General features: G+C 43.1%; 2 protein-coding genes across 3 annotated transcripts in view; both read right to left on the bottom strand.

Annotated features, from left to right (window-relative positions):
- Positions 1 to 26324, bottom strand: part of LOC127042848 (uncharacterized) — a 394053-nt gene that overhangs the window by 353608 nt on the left and 14121 nt on the right. The window lies entirely within an intron of this gene.
- The window catches only part of AASS (aminoadipate-semialdehyde synthase), a 52216-nt gene that overhangs the window by 18808 nt on the left and 7084 nt on the right, over positions 1 to 26324 (bottom strand). For both annotated transcript variants that reach the window (XM_050936111.1, XM_050936112.1), the window contains 14 exons: positions 24964 to 25048; positions 24237 to 24304; positions 23994 to 24140; positions 16792 to 16870; positions 16575 to 16702; positions 16246 to 16394; positions 13649 to 13771; positions 13388 to 13499; positions 12870 to 12929; positions 12708 to 12775; positions 9159 to 9277; positions 4856 to 4985; positions 3628 to 3738; positions 2396 to 2504 (listed from right to left, as the gene is read on the bottom strand). In XM_050936111.1, coding sequence (XP_050792068.1) covers positions 2396 to 2504; positions 3628 to 3738; positions 4856 to 4985; positions 9159 to 9277; positions 12708 to 12775; positions 12870 to 12929; positions 13388 to 13499; positions 13649 to 13771; positions 16246 to 16394; positions 16575 to 16702; positions 16792 to 16870; positions 23994 to 24140; positions 24237 to 24304; positions 24964 to 25048 — 1488 coding nt within the window. The remainder of the gene's footprint in view (positions 1 to 2395; positions 2505 to 3627; positions 3739 to 4855; positions 4986 to 9158; positions 9278 to 12707; positions 12776 to 12869; positions 12930 to 13387; positions 13500 to 13648; positions 13772 to 16245; positions 16395 to 16574; positions 16703 to 16791; positions 16871 to 23993; positions 24141 to 24236; positions 24305 to 24963; positions 25049 to 26324) is intronic.

Genomic DNA, 26324 nt, shown 5'->3' with positions numbered 1-26324 from the left:
TTCCAGGTCATTCATGGCTTCTCTGTTCAGAAAAAAAAAAACTGATTTTCAAAATAGAAAAAAAAAAAAAAATCAATATTCACCAGTGACCCTAATGGCCGCTGTTCTCTAGGAAACACTTCCTCCAAAAACAAGTGGCCCATATTCTTCCATCTGAGCCTGCAGCAAAACAAGTGGCGAAGTCCTTTCCAGAATAAAAGCCATAGCACCTTAAGGCCTGGTCTACGCTACACGTTTAAACCGAATTTAGCAGTATTAAACCGATTTAACCCTGCAACCATCCACACAACAAGGCCCTTTATATCGATATAAAGGGCTCTTTAAACCGATTTCTGTACTCCTCCCCGACGAGGGGAGTAGCGCTGAAATCGGTATTGCTATGTCAGATTAGGGTTAGTGTGGCCGCAAATCGACGGTATTGGCCTCCGGGCGGTATCCCACAGTGCACCATTGTGACCGCTCTGGAAAGCGATCTGAACTCGAATGCACTGGCCAGGTAGACAGGAAAAGCCCCGCGAACTTTTGAAATTCATTTCCTGTTTGCCCAGCATGGAGCTCTGATCAGCACAGGTGGCGATGCAGTCCCAAATCCAAAAAGAGCCCCAGCATGGACCGTACGGGAGATACTGGATCTGATCGCTGTATGGGGAGACAAATCTGTTCTATCAGAGCTCTGTTACAGAAGAAGAAATGACAAAAGCATTTTAAAAAATCTCCAGGCTATGATAGACAGAGGCCACAGCACAGTGCTGTGACACAAGCGTAACGGAAAGCCAAAGAATCAAATGGACGCTCATGGAGGGAGGGAGGGGATACTGAGGACTCCAGCTATCCCCCAGTCCCCACAGTTTCCCAAAAGCATTTGCATTCTTGGCTGAGCTCCCAATGCCTGAAGGGTCAAAAACATTTTCCCAGGTGTTTCAGGGTATATGTCATCAATTTACACCCTTCCTCCCCCCCCTGAAAGAAAAGGGAAAAAAACAAAAAACACACATTTCTCACCTTTTTTCAATGTCACCCTATGTCTACTGCATGCTGCTGGTAGACAGGGTACTGCAGCACTCAACACCAGCATCCCCTTCCCGGTGGCAGACAATACAGTATGACTGCTATCCATCGTCATCATCAGCCCGTGAGTGCTCCTGGCTGGCCTCGGTGAGGTCGGCCAGGGGAGTCTGGGTAAAAATGGGAATGACTCCCTGTCATCCCCGGCAGATGGTACAGAACAGCTGGTAACCATCTTCATCATAGCAACTGGAGGCTGAGCTCTATCAGCCCCCCCTTTCATGTCTAAAGAAAAGATTCTGTACTGCCTGGACTATCATAGCAGCTGGAGGCTTCCTCCCCCTTATTTTATCTTGCTAAAAAAAGTGAGTGTTTCTTATTCCTGCATTCTTTATTACTTCATCACACAAATGGGGGGACACTGCCACGGTAGCCCAGGAGGGTTGGGGGAGGAGGGAAGCAATGGGTGGGGTTGTTGCAGGGGCACCCCCTAGAATGGCATGCAGCTCATCATTTCTGCGGGATCTCTGGGGCTCTGACACGGAGCGGCTGTGCTCTCTGGTTCTCTAGTACACTTGCCCCATATATTCTAGGCAGGACTGACTATTTTTAGACAAAACATAAAAAAGGGAATGACCCAGGGAGTCATTCCCATTTTTGTCCATGCGCTCCCGCCCGACCTCAGCGAGGCCAGCCAGGAGCATCCATGACATCAGCAGATGGTACAGAACGACTGATAACCGTCATCTCATCGCCAATTTACAATGGCATGGCAGACAGTGCAATAGGGATGGTAACCGTCTCTGCTACCTTGCAAAGGCAAATGAATGCTGCTGTGTAGCATTGCAGTACCGCATCTGTCAGCAACATCTAGTACATACGGTGACAGTGACAAGGCAAAATGGGCTCCATGGTTGCCATGCTATGGCGTCTGCCAGGGCAATCCAGGGGAAAAAAGGGCACGAAATGATTGTCTGCCGTTGCTTTCACGGAGGAAGGATTGAGTGACAACATTTACCCACTTTTACTCACACGCGACACTGTTTTTGCATTGGGAACTCAACCCAGAATTCCAATGGGTGGGGGAAACGACGGGAACTATGGGATAGCTACGGGATAGCTACCCACAGTGCAACGCCCTGGAAATCGACGCTAGCCTCGGTACATGGACGCACACCACCGAATTAATGTGCTTAGTGTGGCCGTGTGGACTCGACTTTATACAATCTGTTTTACAAAACCGGTTTATGTAAAATCGGAATAATCCCGTAGTGTAGACATACCCTAAGTTACCAAACAGTAGCAAAGACAGGTTCTTGCTGAAGGAATAACAGTGTTGTTAATATAGCTTTGGCAAAACTATGCATGTGGAACTCATCCACCATCTTACCGTAGCGCCTACATCTTTTGCCTTCTCAATACACTCCATTGCCAACATATGATCAAGGCCAGGATCCAAACCTATTTCACTGATAATCATAATACCAGCAGCTTCTACACTAAAATAATAAACACACAGTATTGTCAGAATATTGCATAATATTCCTGAAGTCTAACTTGACAAGCAATAGCCCTGTGATATCCTTTATCAGCCATGGGCAAACTAGAAATGCTAGGACAGATTCTGTGCTGAGCCTGGGAAATGGGGATGTAACTCTTTAACCCAGTGGTCTCCAACCCTTTTACGCACAAGATCACATTTTAAATTTAAGATCAACCCAGGATCTATCCTGCCCCTTCCCCAAAGCCCCACCCCTTTCCCAAGGCCCTGCACACTCCATTCCCCCTCTCCCTCTGTCACTTGCTCTCCCTCACCCTCACTCACTTTCATCAGGCTAGGGCGGGGGCTGGGGCGTGGGGTTGGGGGTGCAGGCTCTGGGCTGGGGACAGAGGTTCAGGGTGTGGGAGGCGGCTCTGGGCTGAGCCTGGGGCATGCAGGCATGAGGGCTGCAAGCTCTGGGAGACAGTTTGGGTGCAGGAGGGGGCTCCTGGCTGGGGCAGAGTGTTGGGATGCAGGAGAGAGTGAGCTGTGTGGGCTCTGGGAGGGAGGCTGGGACGAGGGTGCGGGGGGGTAGAGGAGCAGGTTCCAGCCTGGAGGCGCTTACCACAGGCAGCTCCCAGCCAGTGGCGCAGCAGGATTCAGGCAGGCGGCATGCCTGCCATGGCCCCATGCCACTCCCAGAAGCAGCTGGGACATCTCTGCAGCCCCTGGAGGGGAGGGCCAATGGGAGATGTGGGGACAGTGCTGGGGGCAGAGCCACCTACCCCAGGGGTCACAAAGACAAGCCAGCAGCCAGCCACTTCTGAGCTGCTGGACTTTTAGCGGCCCGGAGATCATGAATGACTGGCAGAGGCTCCAGGATCGACCAGTGGATTGCAATTGATGGGTTGGTGACCACTGCTTTAACCCATCTTTAAATGGGGGCTAAGTGCCTACATATCTGAGAATCTGGGCCTTAGTTTCTGATTCAGTTCCATCTGTAGAATATGGATAATCGTGAGACAGGAGACACTGAGAGCATAAATACATTAACTATTGTGGGGAATTTTAATAATACGGTAACGGGGCCACATAGGTTCCTAAGAAAGAAGTCACATCTCATTACTGATCTTTTGACCTACCTTTCTTGGAGTTCTTTCATAGCTGGTGTTAGGTAGCTGGCTGTTACTAAGTTTACTTTGCTGTCAATGCACTTCTTAGCGACTAAAGGATGTGCTGAGTAAGGCAGTAAGCTACCAACAAAAGAAAAATTAAATGTCAAAAATCTGACTAGTTGGTGTTTTCATTGGAAGACAATTTGCAAGAATTTTATTTGTATCTAGATGAGGTCTGTTAACACAAGGGGCCTCCATCATTGACCTAAATGCAGTTTTTACACTGATGCAAGTGAGCATGAATTCCTAACAAAGTGAAATGGCACTATTTTACACGCACTTTGCAAGTGACTGTACAAAATGCAGGGCAGTGGAGGAGTGAGTTCAAATTCCCTCAACCCTTTGCAGGTCCCAGCTTTCAGTGTCACCTTTGTGTAAAAAGAACTGGGCCCTTGTTTCTCAGTACCACATTCTACATTGGTGCGTTAAACATCTAACGGATTCAAAGTAGAATGCGGTCTTGGAAGAAGCTTTCATTACAAGTCCTGCTGAACCATCTCTGGAAGGGCACAGGCTGCCTGAAAAGGAGATATCACTCAGGACTAGTTCAATGAGGGGGACCCAACGGCAAGCACTATAAAGCAGTTTCCATCCCTACTTTAATGCTAGTTTTAATGCTCAGAAAGAAAACCTTTTACTCTTCAAACATTTGACAGTAATGGCCGAATTTTCCAAATTTGGCTTCTGTACATATGCATGCAATTTAGCAAGCACCAACGACCATACGTGTTTACTGAGCAACATAACTAGCACATACAGGTGATGGTTTTGTGGGTGAATTCTGTTCCCAAAGTAGGCACAAATGTTTGTGCAAATAACACTGCATGCCCATGAAGGAGCTGAACAGAGAGCCATTTGAAAATCTTTCCTCATAAGTTATCATCCCTTTTTAACAAAGAAGAGATTACACTGCATTAGATACAATCCTGGTGCTCTTGTGTGCAGAGAGACGAGGATATGGCTAGTCACTACCTACCCCCCATCACACCTCATCTCCACCCCTTCCCTGAGTGCTATGAGTGGGGGAGGACGACTATGCTAGCTTTACATCACCCAGTGATTTCCTGTACCTTGGTGGAATCTCCAGGTAGCTATTTAAAAGCAGCTACACAGGTGACTTGTGCCACTGAAGAAATGTAAAGAAGCCATAGCAAATCTCAGGATCAAGCCCCCGTGTTTTAATCAGCATTCTGACCTGATCACGAGGTCGTGTGTCTTCACCAAGGAGGACAGTTTATCCTCGCGCTTAATGATGTCCACGTGAACAGAAGTAACATTGTTGTATTTCTTGGTCAGCTGGCCAAGTTGCTCCTTCATGATGGATGCTGTTTAAAAAAGTATGAATGTCAACCATTAAACAAGTGATGTGTATCCGACGAAGTGGGTATTCACCCAAGAAAGCTCATGCTCCAATATGTTTGTTAGTCTATAGGTGCCACAGAACTCTTTGCTGCTTTTACAGAGCCAGACTAACATGGCTGTCCCTCAGATATTTGACAAGTGAAATTGATTATTACTTCCCTCCCAACCCTACTCCCCAAAGTATCAAGGTAAAAAACACCAGCTGCACCCTCCATCGTTCAAACTAGCAGAATAACCTAGTCATCCTGCATCAAACTCCATTCACTGGCACTTGTTGCCTGGGTTCCTTCGCAAATATACAACTACACTCCACATTCATCTCTCTTTCTTAAGAGAAAGTAGAAAGAAAAAGGTGCACACTTGAAAGATAAAACAGGTGTAAGTGTTTCATGTCTTGAGCAATGCACTAGAAAGTGAAGAAAAAAAGTCATGTCAAGCTACAGCAGCTGTGACCTAAGGGATCCACAGGATATCCTTACCTTGAGAAACAGTGATCTACTAAGGGAAACTGCAGAACGAGAACAGGAAATGAACAGCATTTCTGATAACTCTGCTTTATTCCTTCTTTTTATTTATTTTGACCCTCTTCTCTTCCTAGCAGCCTTAATTGCTGTCTAGACCAGTGGTTCTCAAAGCCAGTCTGCCGCTTGTTCAGGGGGAAAGCCCCTGGCGGGCCAGGCTGGTTTGTTTACCTGCCACATCCACAGGTTCAGCCAATTGTGGCTCCCACTGGCGGTGGTTTGCCGCTCCAAGCCAATGGGGGCTGCAGGAAGTGGCGCGGGCAGTCCCATTGGCCTGGAGCAGCAAACCGCAGCTAGTGGAAGTCACGATCGGCCGAACCTGTGGACCAGCAGGTAATCAAATCGGCCCGGCCCATCAGGGGCTTTCCCCTGAACAAGCGGTGGACCAGCTTTGAGAACCACTGCTCTAGAGTACGATCAAGCAGGTTATTGCAGGAATCAGGAGAGACTGAAGGTCTCTTCCTGAGCCCTTGTGGGGCACCAACATTAGCCAATAATGAGGTGTCATGTGAAGTGAAAACTGCTACTCTTCCTCCCACACCTCAAAGCACACCTCCTCAGTGTCTCTAGTTAGTGACACTGTAGACTCCAATTACACAAAAGATGGTTAATAACTGCAGCTGTTAACAGAGTTTTGTCCTCACCAGCAGCCTAGACGAACACAAGTTTATCTTACGGTCAGCAATTCAGCACACTAGCTTGGCACGGCATCTGAAACTATGCCTGCAACACTGGTTTGGCCAGGCCTCCTTTGTCCCAACTCTGTGTAGCAGGACATCCTCGAATGCACTGCCTCACATGCATCCTCCAGGCACTCTGTCCTCTGCTTAGGCGTTATGGAATAGCTGCCCACATTTACCAAGGATGCATCAATCCAAAACACCATTAGTAAGTGTGGTGGATGCAGGACACAGAAACATGGTTGTTGTGTTGTGTTAAAAAAGGCTGCTGTGTGGACACAACTCAATGGATTTTTTTCCTATCTGGGTCAGATGGGAGTGACAAATAGGTTGTAAAACAAAACACAGTTGTAGTTATAGTGTAGACAGGGCACAAAACCAGCTCCCAGGCATGCCCCAAGATATCTAATCCAGTCACTCATGTAGAACTGATGGAGGAGGGAGTACATTCAAATGGAGATTAAGATATGGTTCCATGAGGAGAGCTGGAGCCTCAGTATATATCACTCACACAGTCTCTTAATATTTTTACTAGAAAAAAGAGGCACCTAGAAACATTAGAAATTTTAAAAAATTGAAAAAAAGTGAGTGGACCGCTGATGAAGGGAATCAGATCTGTCCCCTTATCATTAACAATGTGCTGGAACTGGATCCAAAAGATGATGCATTAAACTAAAATGCTGAAGGGATTCTTACACAGGATGTAAGGAAAAGCCACATAGGAAGGGAGAACTACACTGAGGATACTCAGGACTGAGAAAATCTTGGTCACAATTCACAAGAGAGACACTGATGGGATCTCAAAGTATATTTCCTCTGGAATATTAATCCTGCCAATGCAATAGGACAAGAGCTGGGAGGACTAGAATAAAAGGGTTTTGCCAGAAAATATACCAGCAGCTAGCTACGCTATGATTAGCCAAAACTACCACGAAGTCATGCAGGCAAATGGTACCTGTTCTGAAATAAAGAGTCAGTGGAGAAACTTTTTTTTTTTTTTTTGGGGGGGGGGGGAAAAAGGAGGTCAAACACAGAAAAGCCTGAAAAGATGAGGATCTAGATGGATGAAGCATTCTGCTCTGCCACTCCCAACACAATCTCACATACAGCACCTAGAATTATGCGAACCTCTGGACAATGATTTATCTTGTCAATTTAATGGACAACACCAGAAAACTAGTCTTAAATGTTGTGATATAGGGCCGGCTGCACAACCCTTAGCCATGTGGAGTAGTCCTATGGCCATCAACAGGTTCACAGGCCTGAAAAGAAAATTGAAACACCAGGAACTGGATTCAGGGATCTGTTTCTCCTGCAACAGATGATGGGATCAGAGAGATGTAATCATTACAATGCTTTAGGCATCCACGATCTCATCAGCTTGCAGGAGAAACACTGTATCCATAGGCTGCAAATAAAGAAAAGTGTTATTTGAAAGATGTTTTTATTTGTAGGTTTAGGTCTACACATACTAGACAAAGCAGGAATTTAAAATGGGTGGAGTTTATTTTAATTATTCATACAACATTATACCATATGAATGGTCCTTCCCCAGTTAAGAAAATGAAGGGTCCTTGCACCAAAGAGTTTACTGTATAAAACAGAATGGAAAAGCAGCATGGTCTAGTGGGTAGGAGTGCTGGACTGGGAGTCAGGAGGTGCAAGTTTATTCCTGACTGCTACTGACCTGCGGTGTAATGGTAAACTAGTTACTTCACCTCTCCATGCATCTGTTTCACCATCCATCCCCTATCTGTAGTCTATTTAAACTGCAAGCTCTTAAGAGCAAGGCCTGTCTCTTACTGTGTATTTGCACAATGCCTACTGCAACAGAGAGTCTCCAACTCAGCTGGGTTCTCTACATGCTACTGTAATTCAACCACACTGCCACAGCAAAGGGTGACAAACAAGGTGGGATAGGTCGCACAGGTGGGCAAAGAAAGATCATGAGAGATACTTGTTACAGACGCACACCTCATTAGCTCTTCTTAAGAGGGACATGTCAACTATAATTTTTTAAGTGGACTAATTCCAAGAGACCCCATTCCCTAATGGAGCAGACTTTAATGAGCATATTCCAACTTAATAAAAATCTCCTTTCCTTGGTGGTGACTGGAAGGTTATTTTGGACATGACTGACAGCAAACACCTGGCCAAACTTCCTCTCACTTTCCCCCTGATGTCTGTGTATACGCCTGCCTGCTGCCCATTTGGTTTCAGCTTTGCTACCATTGTTGCTGATTAAACACATTCTTGTAGAGAAGGGGAAAGATAGTTCATGCGAGCCACCACCCCAGTGAAGCACATAAAGTGGCATCATCATGCTTTTGCATGACAGAAAATGCAGCGACTGTCAAGGAAAGAATGAAACTGACTATGCACGAAATGCTGTCAGATGTAGGAATTAAACAAGCTGAAAAGAAATAGTCTCTGCAGTCTCTTTCTAGGCACTACTTGTAACAAGAAGTAGGTAAAATATTTTCAGATAGCAATGTGATTCTTCAAGTTGGTGTCTCTTTAAGGTGCTCTTAAATCTACAGAATAATTTTTTGAATGAGGTGCACAATAGTTAATTATCAGAGGTGTAGCCGTGTTAGTCTGGATCTGTACAAGCAGCAAAGAGTCCTGTGGCACCTTATAGACTAACAGACGTTTTGGATGTCATGCATCCGACGAAGTGGGTATTCACCCATGAAAGCTCATGCTCCAAAACGTCTGTTAGTCTATAAGGTGTCACAGGACTCTTTGCTGCAATAGTTACAAATGTAGAATATATCTTCAGTTTTCTCATAGCGCACTTCATATGCTTTTAAATAAAAGTTTTTACTGTGCTGCCATGCTGGTACAAAATAAAGAATTATTTCTATACACAGTATACATACTTGAAGCTTAATACAGTTCTTTAATACTTGAAAGCAAGCAAGGCCTTACATACCTGTTGTGATTTCTACGCAGGGATCTCTAGTGAGGTATTCTATCACAGGGCCAGAAACATACCCAGATCCAAGTAACAAGACCCTCTTCTTATTCTTGGTTAGTGACCGTGAGTATTCCCTAGAGGGGTTATAGTCAAAATTAAAAAACATACAGGATAAGCAAACTGCTGAAGCCAATGTCAAGTCAGTATGTTTTAACAAGTTTATAAACCAAGAGCTCATTTCAGGAAGAAGTTTAAATTCTGCAGCCTGATTATCTAACCAAAGTACAATGTCACTTCCCTAAGCTTTTTCAAAATTTCAATTGCACAACTCCTACTTCAGGGAAAGTGGACTAAAAGTTTAAATCCAGCCTCAAAAAAGGGTCACACCACTCGATACCTGTTCCACTGTTCCTCCAGCAGCTACTGCAGCTGTGACTTCTCATTCTTCCTCAGAAGTCACTGAATTTTCCTCAACAACCAAACTAGTCCAACCTCAGATTGTGAATTTAGTAGAACCCTGCCATGAAAAACGTGTCACGGACCATGAAGTCTGATCTCCACCTGTGAAATCAGATTTGTGTGTGCTTTTACCCTATACTATACAAAATTCACTGGGGAGAGGAGAATTTCTCAAATTGGACATCCTGAAACAAAAGGGAGATGTAGAGGGGTCACAAGGTTATTTTAGGGGGGGTTGGGGTATTCTGTGCTGCCTTCAGAGTTGGGCAGCCAGAGAGCAGCAGTAAGCTACCCAGCTCTGAAGGTAGCGCCTGGCCAGCAGCAGTGCTAAAGTAAGGGTGGCAATACCATACCATGCCATCCTTCCTTCTGCTACACTTACTTCAGCAGTCCAGCTCTGAAGGCAGCGCCACCACCAGCAGGAGTGCAGGAGAGCAGCAACTGCTGGCAGGCAGCCCAGCTCTGAAGGCAGAGCTGCTGTCAGCAGCAACGCAGAAGTAAGTGTAGCAGTACTGCAACCCCCACACACACACCTGCCACAGGTCCTTTTTGGGTCAGGACCGCTACAAATTTACAACACTTAAATTTCAGATTTAAATAGCTGAAATCATGAAATTTATGATTTTTTAAATCCTATGACTAAAATGGACCGCAAATTTGGTAGGGCCCTACTCATAGGCCAAAAGACTTTAAGGCCAGCAAGGATCATCATGATCATTGAATATAAACTTTTGAACATTGCAAGAGAACCTCACCCACCAGTCCTGCAATAGGCTCACAATGTCTGTTTGAGTTACAGAAGTTCTCAAATTTAACTTAAGTCTTCAAATCAAAAAAGAATCCATCATTTACTCTACTTCAAAAAACAACCTGACCACTTCTGGGCTAGCGATTGGATTGTATCATCTGGAACTAACATTGCAAGGTTCCAGATTGTGCCTAGCTCCGTCCATCATCTGTGACCTCTAAGTTGAGAGGCCAACTTTGGACAGATTAAACCAGAGTCGCTTCAGGGCATCATGGGAACCTATATAGACAGATAGCACCTACATAATAAAACCTGCTTGTATACGTGGTCCCAGATTGGACAACAGTCCCAGCATTACTTCATGAACCACCAACACCCGCTAAATATCACTTTGTACATCTTCTGGCATGGTAGGACAAAGAATCTTTCCTCCGACAGCCCCATCATCAGTTTGGATGCAAGATCCTCCTCACTAAGGATACTACTCTCAGACCCATAGAGAAAGAGTGATGACTTCTTCACACATTCCATACCTACACCAGATGCGTACATACATACAGACATGCGAAGAGGGGTAAAGTAGATTGCACTTCCAGTGGTGGTACAGAAGAAATACTCCTTACAGAAGAAATGGCTTTTGCAATATCTAGCTTCTAAATACACTGATCTCTAACTCTAACTGTCCAATGGCAAGAGTTTGACCAAACTGGGACTGGCTGATCCCTGCCTGTATTTGTGCTTTTCTGTTAAAAAGCTACTAAGAGATATTTTTGGTACATCATAATTGCAGCAAAGTTTTTATATTTCAGAAAAGAATATATGAACTATTGCCCATCACGAACATACACGTGATTAGTTCAATTAAGTAATCTTTGTACAGCACTTTGGACACTTAGGTTAGTTAAAGAAATGTGTCATTTGCAGCTATGCAAGAGGAACAGATAACCAGCATAAGCTATGCAGTGCTGAAGAGATTATGGAGCAGGGTATAATAAGCCATCAAAACTTCTCTCCTCTCCTCACATTTTAAAGAGTAAGTTCATTTGAATTAGTTCCAAAGAGAAGGCATCAGAGAAAAGGCTTTATTCACTCTTCCTTTAGGCACAATACACTATTTTGCAGAAAGAAAAAAAATCTACACACAAGTTGACCTTTTACCAAAGGAGTTTTCAGCTTCTTAACCTCTTGTATGGTCTAGCGTGAGCTAAGAAGGGTGCCAAAAGAGGCCACAATGCTGCGCCAGGAATAAGAAGCAATATTAGTGAAGACAACCGGCTAAGGTTGTCCACCATAACAGCATATGCTAAAAACTCTGTGGTAAGCTGTGGTCTTCCAGAAACAAATGAGTTGCTCCACTACTAAAGAAAAGGGTGCAATAAGGCCTGTTAATAATTCTTCATTTAAAACAGAATATTCCTAATATCCTCAGAGGGATTCACTATTATTTGGACCATTATATTTTACATTTCTGCAACCCAGATGTTAAGTAAATTAGGAAAATGACATATTACATTGTTTTTAATGGCCATGAATGTACTTAGTGCTTAAATCTATATTTATTTCCTTTGTGTTTTTCCTATTTTCTTTAAAAATTACATGTGCTCCAGCCATAACACCACAAAGACAGAGTTAATCACTGCCATAACACCACTACTCTGTAAAAAGCATAAAAATAAAATGTGTTGGTTACTAGGAATAACTGAAGAGTTAGGGAGGGAAATTGTACGTTAACTGAATGACGCTAACCCCATCTGCTCCATTCATTTTTACCACTGCAAGATAAAATAAACATGACAAGGATAGAATGGTACCTCAGGTGATGGGCACAGTACAAGTCTAATGGAAAGTTAGAGGCCTTTATGCAGAATCCTGCATACTCCCAATCACAGAAGAGTGCTGCAGATCAGTGGGGCAAGAGGAACACCTCTTCCTGAGGGCAAGAACTGCAAGTCTATAGTACTAAAATGGGAAGTCTGCAAACTATCTTACTGGTCCTCAGAGGCCAGCCACCCCTAAATAAGCTAGTGTTGCATGTTTGGAAGGTGCAAGGAGGGAATAATACAATTAGCATGCAATTATTTTCTCTGTCTGAGAAATCCTAATTACTAACATGGCACACATTTGTCGCTTTGGCTTTTTCCTCAGGTTCAGCATTAAATTAGTAATATAGGCTAATACGGTTAGACACAGTAGGAAGATTCAACCCAGGATACATTTAACCACATAAATTAACACAGCTGAATTTCACTAACAGTTAGTTAAATGAAAAAAAAGGAAGGTAGAAAGCAAGCATGGTTATCCAAAACCTGAGTCACAGAATCAAGACAATGAGAAACTTAAACCACACTATACATTACCTGCTCTCCCTCAAATTCTGGATATATTTATACTTATCAGTCAATGAACCATTGGACGTAATCACTGCCTACAAAGTATATGAAACATAAAATTACTTTTCCTACGTCTGAACTTTACATATCTAAGTCAGAAGAGGAATGGAAATAGCTCGAAAGACTTACATCTCGTACAACAGGTGAATAATTCTGGCTTTCGAGAGGCTGTGAGCCATCAGATAACAGCTGTGAAGATGAAGGATTTCAGTCAGAGCATTTTATTTCCCACACATTTTCAGAGAACTTTCAGAGATAAATCCTCTTTGGAAAAATTTCCTTCATTAAAAAAAAGAAGGAAACTGTCAAGGTTTTAAGGCATATTAAAGCACATGCAGGAATTGCACATAAAATAACCTTTTAAACCTGAAATTCTCCTGACCCACATAATTGTTTCAAGTGACTTTCATTCCCATTGACTTTCAATGAGACTTCGGCTCTTACATGCCAAAGTCACTTTTTGAAAATGGGACTTCAGTGCCTTTGGAAATTTTACCTCAGACACTGTGGAGCAGTCATTTTTCAGACTGATTCAGTTATGTTCTACAGCAGATTTTTTTTTAAATCTATATATGGCAGACCAAAAGAGCCACATGAACAAAGTTTAAGTTTAAACCTTCACTCTCACTGAATACCCAAGGCCTTACCATCTCTTCGACATAAGTTAAAAGCATGTCTCCAAAGTATTCTGTTGCTTCTATAGGAAGCTGTGCTGGTAAGTTGTCAATGGAACACATCAGAATCCCAGAGCCTTCCACACTGGAAGAGAAAACATTATGATTCCATGTCACATTTTCTTGGTCATATCTTTAGCGGTCATGTTTCAAAAGCACGACTCTTCATATAGTAGTCTGAGTAGACTATGATATTGAAACAAAAAGTATAGAGCAAATTAAAGGTTCTCCCACCTGCCATGAATAATATGCTGGTCAGCATCATACATACAGAATGGACTGTCAATTGATGTACACTCTGTCATAAATTCTATGGATCCTCCAGTGTCTGCTGAAATGTCACATATTGCCATAAGTCTAAAGTAATTAAATAAAAACAATGAACAAAAAACATCCAAACACAAATAAGAATAGTTACAAAAGATCAGAAGATTGAAACTCTTGTGAAGAACAACCAGACTTATCAGACACAGATCAATACAATATGTTGCGGAAAAGTCAACATGGCTTTTCTAAAGGAAAATCATGTCTGACTAATTTACTAGAATGCTTGGAGTGGGTCAACAAGAATGTTGGGTGACCCTGGGTATAGTGTACTTGGACTTTCGAAAGCCTTTGGTGAGGGACCTCATCTTAAGCAAACTAAAGCAGTCATGGGATAAGGAAGGCCCGCTCATGGTTCAGTAACTGGTTAAAAGGTAAGAAACCAAAAGGTAGAAATAAATGGCCAGTTTTCATGATAAAAAGATGTAACTAACAGGATGCCCTAAGGATCTGTACTGAGACCTACACTGTTCAACATATTCATAAGCTATCTGGGAAAGGAGGTGAACAGTCGGGTGGCAAAGTTTGCTGACAATACAAAATTACTCAAGATGGCAGTCTGCTTTGGACGTGGCAGAGTTACAAAGGGATCTCACAAAACTAGGTGATTGATTTCATCTGCCACTTTGTTGCCCAAATGTTGATAAGTGCAAAGTAATGCACGTTGGAAAACAAATCCCAACTATACATACAAAATGATTTGATCTAAATTAGTTGTTACCACTCAAGAAAGATCTTGGAGTCATAGAGGATAGTTAAGAACATAAGAACAGCCATACTAGGTCAGACCAAAGGTACATCTAGCCCAGTATCCTGTCTTCTGACAGTGGCCAATGCCAGGTGCTCCAGAGGGAATTAACAGAACAGGTAGTCATCAAGTGATCCATGCCCTGTCACCCATTCCCCAGCTTCTGGCAAACAGTCTAGGGACACCTCTGAAAACATCCACTCAATGTGTAGCAGCAGTTAAAGCTAACAAAATGATTTGGGGGTATGAAACAGCTGTCATACACGGAGAAATTAAAACAAACTATTCAGCTTAGAAAAGAGACTACTACTAGGAAATATGATAGAGGCCTATAAAATCATGAATGGTGTGGAGAAAGTGAATAGGAAATATTATTTACTCCTTTACATAAACACAAGAACCAGGGGTCACCTAATGAAATTAAACAGCAGGTTTAAAAGAAACAAAAGGAAGTACTACTTCACACAACGCACCAGGGTTGTCGTGAAGGCCAAAACTAACTTGGTTCAAAAAGAAAGAATTAGTTTAGTTCATGGAGGTCAGGTTTATAAGTGGCTAGTAGCAATCCCACGCTCTGGGTGTCTTCAGCCTCTAACTGCTAGAAGCTGTGGAAGCACCAGGCATCGGCCACTATCAGAAGACAGGATACTGGGCTAAATGGACCACTGGCCTCACCCAGTATTGCCATTCGTACGTCCAGAAAGGAAGCACTTGTAACCAACATGGAACAGGTATTTTCTGTAATTAATAAAATAATCTATTGAAAGACACTTATCTTACCAGGAATTGCAGTAACAGACTATTTCTATAATGACTTGGTATAGATAGATATAGATAGTTCTAGATACCTTTTTTAAAATCCATAAAATTAGTAGATAAGTTAAATTACATAAACCAGACACCATGAAAAGGAGACCATGGTCAATAGTTTATTTTCTTTGTCTCGTCTGTGAGCACAGGTAGTATATAAAGAGATTCCTAATATTATAGATGTATGTTGTAATGGACAAAATGTCGTCATTGATAAGGGAAGCCCTTAAATACTCAGCAATTGACAAAAATGGACAAGGAACTTGTGGTACAGCAGATGTTTTCAATAATCAATTTATCAGCAAAATATTAAAGTATGGATTAACATCTAAGGCTTAAGAGCTAGCTGTGGTTACATATTGTCCTAGTAATGATCTTTTAGTTACAATTATCATTGGTTTATTGATTCATAAATAAGGTCAAGCATGAAAAAAAAATTTCTTCATTCTAAACAGTATGTTAGAGATGAGTTTTAGGGAGTTAGTCACAAGTGAGCTTCAGTAGGGGGCCACACTTCACCAGTCTCAAATTTGCAATGTAGGTTTTTTTGTATAGCACTCTTAAGTATTTTTTGTTGTCTTAACTCGGCTGAAGTATTTGACATAATGATTTATTAAACCTGCACACACAACGTCATTTGTCACATTTGCTCTCGCATCCTTTCCCCAAGGAAAGAAGCATGTTTAGGGTTAACTTAATTTACAAATCTGCCATTTGTTAATAGTACAAATGAATGACATTTGTAAGTGGGATGTACAAATTCCAAAAGGAAACAAAGCAATAGGGAAGCATGTGGGAAAAGAAAGCAGGATGGGTTGGGTGTTCTGCCCCTAAGTTTCTCTCATATAATGTCAATGTATTTATTAGATGTTTTGCTGAAACCACTGATCCTTATTGTTTAATTAGAATGCTAGAGAATAATTCTTACTACCAAACAAAAGTGCCTTACTTGTGTGGTAATTCTGGACAACCTTCAGTTGCAGCAGCAGAAGGTTTAACTGGAGCCAGCAACTTTTTTGCATCGTGTCGATTTAACAAGCGAGGGGTGTGTTGCTCCCAGTATATTCCGTTAATCAAACAAGTAGTGTATGGTGCAATCTGCAAAGAAAGTCACAAATTCCAGAATATCTCACATGGATGTTATTGATAGTCAAGGGAACTTGAATTTGATCTAGCCTTTTAGACAAGTGATTCTCTAACTACAGAGAACTTGGAACAGTATTTACTATCAGCAATATTTGGAAACCCTTGTACTGAGAGAACAGCAGCAATGCTCACATCAGTATTAAAACGAGAAGTGTAGAGTTCTGGATGTTTGTCGTATTCCTCCGGATCATACACCCCATCGGTCTTCCTTACAAGATGATGGTGACGACTTAACACTGTCCCATATACTTTCCTAAGGTCTGCAATAAAGAGGAGGAAGTCAGTTATTTAAGAAGCAATACCATTGGTCAGAGATTCTAAAGTTTATCACACTTGGGCTTAGCATTACCTCCAGATTTGGAAACCTCCCTCAGTTCATGTGGCTCCACAAACTCATAGGGGAGTTCACTGAACACTTCTTGGGCACCCTGCAGATAAAAATATGACCCAGAATCATGTGGACATCAGCAAGGAGGACAGGATATTGAAAAACTGCAGAAAGAAAATTGTTAAATTTTGCATTCACAGAATGTTCACAAGAGCTCATTTTCAATAGGTCTCGCCAATCCTGCCAGATTACACTGTCTCTATAGAGAAACATACTAATCCACATGTGCCAAGTACCTGCCTGAAATGGAATGCTGCCTGAACTCTGGTCCACTGTGTAACATGAGCAAGTGTTCATTTTAGTTTAGTGAACTAAAAACAAAAAAAAGTCACCAGATATGTCTTCAGAGCATTGTTAACTGGAGTTAGAACTCAAGTATTACCCCTAATTCGACTCCCAACCAAACACACCTATCTCTAGCTTGAGTTAAGTGGTTCTTTTAACTCTAACTAGCTAGCCTGTTGAGCGTGGGACAGCAGAGGAGGTGGTCTGTTGAGGTTCCAGTGCTGCTGAAGCTTCAGCTAGTAAGGCAACGGGGATGCAACAGCTTGAGTTATAAGTCAGCAGCAGCTAACCTAATCACTCTGTGAAACTCAAATGTTATTTTGAAGCATAGTTGCTCTCAGCTCCAGGGTCCCTACTCTGGCTGATAATCTGCACTGAAGCCTGTGTCACCACCACTACACTCTTGTCAGTACCCATACTAGCTAGATTAAAGCTAACAGATGTTCTTCAGCTAAACCAATGAAACTTTATGCAAATCACCCCCACTGTCGAAAGTCTTTTTCATAAGGGTTCTTTAGTATCCATATAGACCTTTCCACAAGTTCCTTTGACGTGTGAAAAAAATACCAAAACACCTGTAAGAATAAGGCCTTTTCTTGTAGCCATATTGTAAGTTCTGAGACCGTTGTCTGCAGTCATATTAGGAGAGCAGCAGCCATGAGCTAGAAGCAGAAAGTCACATCCTCACATTCCATCTAAATTACCTTAAAACAATGCAATATCAGTTTGTTAAGAAGGCAATCCTGTTCTAACAGTACTCACCATCACCAGATAAAGAAATAGATCTTAAAATGGTTAAAGAAAATATAGTTTGATGGCATTCTGTCTGGCAAGACACCACTTATCAAGTTGTGGTAGTGAAATCCCTACTTTATTGCCTTTATGGTTCCTCACTTTGCTAATGTTTATCTCTATGGTCTCTTTCTGGTTCTTTGATCATTTGTCTTATATAATTAATTTTGCTAGGTATAAAAATCAATTAAGGTGGTGGGGTATGATTTTGGTTAGAGAATTGTTTTACAAGGTTAGGATTGGTTAGAAAACTGTTTAGTAATATTTAGTAAAATGATTGGTTAAAGTACAGCTAAGCAGGACTCAAGTTTCACTATGTAAGTTAGCGTGCAAAAGGTAATGCTTGGGAACCAACTCCAGGACACAGCCCCAAGATCACAGCTGCCAGACCTCAACACTCTGCTAATGACACCGTGCAGAAGATGCATCTCCCCAGATGATCTGATCCTGACTGGCCATCATGAAAAGTTCATCTGCCTTACTGGGAGTGGTGAGCATTGTGTGCATTCTGTTTTGGTAATTGATAATAAACAGAGGTTAAGTAGCATACTACCGTATAAGGCTCTTTCACAGGTAAAAGACCCTGCAAACCTGCAGAGTATAAGATTATTCCCTGAACCCATGAAAGGGTAAGAGTAGGTGCCTAAATTAACAGGGTTATGTCTGAGCCCTAGGAACAGGGTAAGGGTGGGTACCTTGACGGTAACAGAATTTTGTGCAGGTAACATATCAAGTCTAAATTACACCCAATCTATGCAAATGGCCTAAAATCCACACTGGAAAGTTACAGCCCATTACTGCCAAAGACTTCATCTGGAATTCCATGTCTGGAAAAGATTCCCTTCATGCCAGCTATCACTATTAGTACTGTGAAGTGCGCAAATTTCTGGATCAGAGAATCTGTGACATTAAAAAACCCCTTTAATTGCCAGGTAAATAAATCAGTGCCTACATTCTCCTAAAGGCCTTTATGGAACTGGGTGAGATCTCAGCAGCTCTGCCTGCTGGCATGGCTTGCACTGAAGCATGAAAAGCAGTTTCCTACCCCATTAGTAATGTCGTGATTGGTCCACAGCCAATACAGTACTCATGCTCATTGTTTGCATTTCTCAGTTCCTAAGTGACCCTTACGGATGTTCTGTAGCATTTCTTTCTGGAGTCTCATTGGTATTATAATGTTGCTGCCCTTGAAAATCACCCTATCACTGTAAATTCATGTCTGCAGTTCTAAGTCTTATACTTGTACAGCAACTGCTTATTTCTTCAGGCCACTCTTTAATTATTGCTTCTTTAAGGATCCCCAACAATTCATCTTTCTCCATTTGCCCTCTTATTTGTTGCAGTTTCTAGTTAGCTATTGGAATGGACTTCCCAATCAGATCTAGGCTTGCATCTCTACCTCAAAGGTCTTCTTTGGTTTCATAGTGGCAGTCATCATTCTAGAAAGTGCATCTGTAGTAAACATGAATTTACCAGGCATGTAGATCACAACCAAAAAATCAAACTTTTGCAGTTTTATCATCATTATTCTTTGAACCCTTAAGGTACAGTCATTTAGTGGTTTGCCAAAAGATGCTATCAGGGTCTTGTAGTCCATTTCAACATCCATTGTCTGGCCATAAATATACTGATGGAATCTCTCACAGAGAAACAATATTCCTAAAAGCTCAGTCTCAATGTGTGTGTCTCTCTTGTTTCCGCATCAGTCCGTTATTTTAAATGCGTATGCCACTGGTTGCTAACAATCCTCATACTTCTGTAAAATAACTGCACCTAACCCAGACTGACGCAGCTGCTGAAGCTTTAATAGGCCTGCCTGGTGAGCAGAACTTCAACATTGGCTCTTGTGCAGGTCATTGTTGCAAACCTTCCAACAATCCCTCCCGTTCTGCACCGCAGGACTATTCATTTTTATTTTCTAGGAGTTTCCTCAAAGCTACTGATTTTGTACGTAGGTTAGATATGAATTTTCCAAGATTATTAACCATTCCCAGGAAACACTGGCCATCTTTCTTTGATGGGAAACATGGCATCATTTCAATGGCTTGAAATCATCCTCTTATCAGGTTGATCATCTTTGTTGGAAAGATCTCCAGCAAAAGTCAGTTCTGTAACCTCTAAAACACATTTCTCTCTATTTAGTTTCAAGTTTGCAGCTCTAGTTACATCCAAGACTTCCCAAAGTCTACCATCATGTTTCTCTTTAGCTGAGCCCCAGATGTTGTTCAACACCATTAATAAAGATGTCAACACCATTAACAAGTTCAGAGATCACATGCATGGTTTTGTAGTACACTTCTTGCTGAAGTTGTGCCAAAGGGTAAGCATAAGAATTTGTCTTCCAAATTGGGTAGCAGATGTGCATAGTTTTGAGCTTTTTCAATTAATTTTAGCTGCCAAATTCCTGAGGATGCATCCAATTTACTGAAATATTGTGCATTCGCAAACTGGACCAGAATATCTTCTCTGATTGGCAGTGTGAAATATTGTCTTTTTATAGCCTTACTGAGGTCTCTCTGATCTAAGCACATGCATAGATGGCCATTATTTATCATCACATGACTAGGGAGCTCACCCTTTCCATTGGCGCCTCAATTTTTTGTATTACTGGCATTGCTTCCATCCCTGTGAGCTCAACCTTGAGTTTATCATGGAATGCAAATGGCACCTTTCTAAAAGGCTGGACAACTGGAGGGACCTGGCTGATTGTTTATGTGGATTGTATGTTCACCATACAAAGTAATGCAACCCTTGAAACAGACCATGATATTCCTCACTGAGTGCCTCATAGCCAGGTTCAGTATGATGTAGTGAAAGCACCCATTTCACCAGATTTAGCCCTGGCTACCTGTGTAAAATACAAAATTGGGGTCACCTCCTTTGGTACTACAATGAGCAAGAGCCTGTACGTGAGGCTTTTCCAGTTGATGCTAGCAATGCATCTTCAATAGTATATTTGTTCCAGAATAACTAGTTACCTAAACTATGACCAAAAAAAATGGAAGTCCTATTTTCAGGCTCTCATAATTTTGTTCAGACAGAATATTAACCTGAGCTCCTGTGTCTCATTTGAGTGGAGTAATTGTTTCATTCACTTTCAGAGGCAGCATCCAGTTCCTCTCATCAGGTTTGCTAGATCCCAGCAGGTAAAACTCCTCAGTCAGATTGTCTTCAACTGACTACATTTGACTTTCCTGCATTTTGGATCGGCAGCATTTTGCTAAATGATTTTTGCCCACATTTATGAGAGTTTCCCAAATGCAAAACACAGTACGGGGCCATACTGTGATCTACACATTCCTCCCTTCTGCAGTGTTTTTCATAGCGAGTGGTTCCACTTTTTGATTTAGCCTTGTCTGGCTATATTGGGGGGGGGGTGGGGGAGGTGGGGAGGGGAAAGAAGTGATGACAAATTTCTCTCTCTCAAAGTGGCACTTCCAAAGTGCTAAACTGAGGAGAGAAGAGTCAAAGTCATTTATTAATTATGGACATTGGTTCAGAGATATTTTCATAACAAAACCTGCTTCCTCTGTATGATCTTGCAATGAAGTTATAGTCTGAAGTTTATGACCAAAGTCACTGACAGACTACCACACACACACACAAATTCCCTCTGGGACACCTAATCCCTGATCATACATCTCAATTTGATCCTTACCAATAGGCTTCTTACCCCACTCCAAACCTCACTCTCTTCCATAGACCTCAAAAACTCCATCCCATCAGTATGGCTCCTCTAACTACTTCTGAGGGTATTCTGCACCGAATATTAAAAACGTTGAACACAAGATTTCAAAATTCTGCGAGTTTTATTTGTCAATAAATAAATGCATAGGCTCCAGCTTGGCAGTCGGGAGCACACGCCACTGGCTGCAATGAAGGTGGGAGATCACCCTGCAGCCTCCCCACCCTGAGGACACAAACTCAGAGGTGGCACCTGACCTTAACACAGCACAAGGCCTGGGCTTGTCCCAGAAACACCCTAGGGCCCTGCCCCTCTGCACCAGGCACACCAGATGTGGGGCAGGATCCAAGTGTGGAGGGGCTCAGTGTGGGGGGATCCAGGTGTGGGGTGAGAGGATTCTGTGTGGGACAATCTGGATACAGACAGCTCAGTGGAGGGGAGTCTAGGTATGAGGGGATCTGGATGCACAGAGGCTCGCTGCGGGGGTTCCAGGTGCAGGGGCAATGGGACTCTGCAGGGGCTTCCAGGTGAAAGTGTTTGAGGCTCAGTGGAGAGGTCTGGGTGCAGCTCACTGGAGTCAGTGGCCTAGAGATCTGGATGTGGGGGCTCAGGGAGGTGCAAGGGGGTGGGACTCATCAAGGTGAGGGTTTGAGTGCAGGGAGCTCAGCGGAGGAGTGGTCTGGGTGCAGGAGTGGGGGTCTGCAGGCAGAGTATCTGTGTGCAGGGGGCTCCAGATGCAGGGGGTTGAGGTTCAATGGGGTGGGGTTCAGGGGGGCAATGGTGTATGGGGTGAGGCTTGGCGGAGGTATCTGGGTATGGAAGGTCTGGATGCACGGGGGTTGGGCAGATGGGGGAGCAGGTCTCCATACAGTGACCCCTCCCCTCTGCAGCTGAGGAGCAATGGGGGCAGGAAGCAGGGGAGGATGCTGAGCTTCCTGCAGCTGGGGGAGGTTTCTAGGGGTGGGTCTGATACAGCCCCAGCCACTCCTTGCAGGGGAAGAGGAAGTCCTGTCCTCTCCTGCCTCCAACCTAGACGAGACTAGCAGCTGATCCTAGCTCAGGGTAGGAGTCACTGGCTGGGGTATCCCCAGCCCTGCGGTGATTTGCCTCTCTGCTGGCTGTTCTGCATGCCTGAAATGATGTACCTGCGCAGCTAGGGAGTGGTGCATGACTGTTCTTGCAGCTTCCCTTTGCTTCCATCAGAAAGTCCTTTTTCTGCAGGGAAGCAAAAAAAAAAAATCTTCAAGGGACATGAATTCTGTGCATGCACAGTGGTGCAGAATTCTCCCAGGAGTACCTAATCAGCAGAGGATTCTCTTCTGTGCAGGAATACCCACAGCTCCCAGACAATGATGGGGAGAAATACCTTAGACTGCATCTAGGTTCAGCTGGGAAGAGGTACAGATATCAAAGCCTTTCTGGATTGAGGAAGATGACCAAGAGCAAGAAGGCATGCAGCTAGGAAGGGCCTGTGCTGGTTAGTGAACTGGGGGAGTAGCAGGTGACAGGGAAAGAGTCTGCTCTGGGAACACAAATGTTGTCAGCATCTAATCCTCTTCCAAAGCCTCCTCTTTTTCCTGAATGGCAGCAGCTGTTCTTTTGACACTTCTTCCTATGGTAGGTGGGACAACTGATATTCCCCTCTGGCTCTTCCTCTGTTTCATGGAGAATTGCCTGCAGGATTATGGTACCTCTGAGGCTTGGTTGACCCCAGAAAGGAATTTCACTGCTGATTCTGGGCTGACATTTCACTTTAGCACATGTTCATTGGCATCTCCTGACAGACCATCAACCAGGTTCCACATCAGCGCTCACGGCAGCCAACAGCTGGCTAGTAGTCTCTTGCCTAAGGATGGATGCTAAAGGGCTGTGTGACTAATGGAGACTGCACCCTGCAACCACCCAGCCCAAAAAGGCAAAGAGCTTCTGCAGATGACTGCATCTCAGGGGTAGTGGAGAGTGTAACCCATCCGTTAGATCAACCATCCATCCTTTAGGTAGAGACCAACATCAAGTCTTACACCACATAAATAATGCAGAAGTCAAACCTTCTTTGAGGAATAATGTATACAGACAAAGCAAACAGAAGTCCTCTCCCATAGTTATCCTTATCCATTCTATAGCATTTAAGGGCATGAGGAGCAGCTTTCCTTGACAGCGCATCCTAGTTTTTAGGATTCATGACTAGTAACCAGTATCATAGCTCCTCTACAGGCACAAGTCTAGGGTAACTAAGAATTCATACCACATCATGGCAAAAAACCTAGAAGCAAGAGAACTGAACAAATTAATTCTATCATGAAATTGTGTACAGTGAGAGTCTACAAGATGTAGAAATAGGACTTGGGTAAAAAGATGCATCAAAAATGAGAATTGCATTGCTGGTGGGCGGGCTTCTTACCTTAGAAACGTTACCAGTGCCTGTAAACACAAATGTTAACGGTCCAATCGACTTTGGCATCAAACCCAGAGAGATTTCATAGCCAGCATCCCGCACTGCCTGCACAGCCTGGCTGCTGTTCCTGTAGTTATGAGCCATACCAAGGTGCTGAAACCAGACAAAAGTGTTCTCGTCAATGTTTGTCCAGATCCAATGATATTTCTTTTTACTAAAATGTTCAAGTGATATATGTAAAAGTCTTACCATGAAAGGAGTGTGATGTCCTAGAGCAAGAAATCGTAATCCCATTCCATGTAAAATATTGATCATTCCTATTTCAGAATTACACAGTTAATATAATTAAGAATGGACATACAGGATCTACAGTGACTGATACCGAAGATCTTCCTGGACTCAAGATAAAACACAGGTTCAACAGCAGACTTTGATCTCAGTCCTCCATTTGACATCCCTCAAATATGACAATTTTTTTGGGGGGCGGTGGCGGGGGGGGGGGAGAGAGGAGACAAACCCACACCACTAAATTCCACTGAAGAGTAGTGAGCTTTTCGGAGGTACTGAATACAAAGCTATCAGGACCGTGTCACAAAAAAGAGGGCTGATTAGTATGTGTGTTGTAGCTTTACCATACACTTTGGCTCACGGGGAAGGTGATAGACCTTTCTTTCTAGAGCACACATTCTGTAAGGCCTCGAGTCATTGATTCTCCTTCCAGTGAGGTTGAGTATCTACTCTCCTGGCAAGACAAATACTGGTTCTGTATAGATAGATGGGACTTTATAGGAAGTAAAATAACGGAGTTGGGGAGTGCCGGGAATTAGCAACAGACTAGAAAAAGATTCTCAGGAGCTGCACAGCAGCTACAAAAAGCACGACAGGCCTGGATTCTCAGAAAGTTAATGTAAACTAAAAAGGTGCTGATGTTGGTGGAGCATTATTAGTCCTAGGCCTACTTCTTGTATCACTATACCTGCTACACCAGCCCACTGTCCAAAGGCTACCACTCGTAGTCCTCTGTGATCAACCATTTTCTCATAGTCAATCAATCGAATTTCCTGAAAATACATAAAAAGTTGCTTTTATGTTTTCACTAAAAGTTTAAAATCAAAAACAGCAAAATCAAGGATGTACGGCTTCCATGGGAACTGCTTTTACATGCACGCCTGTCATGTTTTGTGCATGAGACACGCAAGTGCACAGGACTGAGTTTTCAGCTGTAGAAAAAACAAAGACCAGGTTGACTTTGGCTTGCTTGGTTTATAACCAGAGTCTCCATAATGTTTTTAAGTGAAGAAATAAAACGTTAGCACTCCAATCAGCAGATCATTGGAACGAAACATGACCATCTTTGAGCAACCCAGACGGGCAGATCTTCAGCTGGTGTAAATCAGCAGTTCAGCAACAGAGCTACACTGACACACCAGATGAGACTCTGACCCAGAAGTCATAACCCACAAACCGAATACTGACCAAATAGCAGGGTGATTCAGTCCCAATGGGCCACCTGCCGCCTCACAAATAAGACACTCATTGGCAATCTCGTGAGACTCGAGTAAAAGTTGCATGGATACTGGAATCAGATGCATCCTCTCCCCCCAAAAAGTTGGAAGATCAAGGTTGTGGCTTGTTGGAGACACTTGTACTTTTGTTGCCCATGTTCTTTGTAGACAGAGGACCTCTGTTCTCGGGGACAATTAGTTGCTCAAATCAATCCACTGAATTGAGGATGAAATCCTGGTCCCAGTGAAATAAGTGGCAAAACTTCCATGAGGCCAGGATTTTACCCAATGTTATGAAACACGCAAAGGGCCAAATTTTGCAGTTTCTAATCAGGCAGAATTAACTTCTTTGGAACAGTTAGCCACATAAGGACTGCACACCGGACCCTTTACTGGTATACATGATGTTGATATCAAGTGTATAGTCACATTGACTTTAATCTTTTTTCTCCTCACAATTTACTCTAGCAAGAAAGGTCCCATATTCTTTAACCATGAGAGAATAGCTCTTAGGAAAGCATATACATCACTTAATCAGTTTTTCAAAAAGTGTATTATAGCCAAGACCAGTGGCTCTCAAACTCTTGTACTGGCGACCTCTTTCACATACACCTCTACCCCAATATAACACAGGTTCACATACAAGGTAGTAAAGCTCTGACACTGCTTTGAGCAGCATGTTAAGGGTGCCAGGCCAGGTCGAGGGGTTCAATAAGGGGCAGAGGGTTTCGGGGGCAGTCAGGGGCTCTCCCCCTCCCCGAGTCTGGGGGGGGCACTTTTGGGGGCCCCGCAGTCCCAGAGTGGCCTGGGGGTTTAGCAGGGGGCCAGGAGC

The sequence above is a fragment of the Gopherus flavomarginatus genome, chromosome 1 (genome assembly GCF_025201925.1).
Source record: "Gopherus flavomarginatus isolate rGopFla2 chromosome 1, rGopFla2.mat.asm, whole genome shotgun sequence".
In the NCBI taxonomy this organism is placed as follows: Eukaryota; Metazoa; Chordata; order Testudines; family Testudinidae; genus Gopherus; species Gopherus flavomarginatus.
This window is presented reverse-complemented; position numbering and strand designations above follow the sequence as displayed.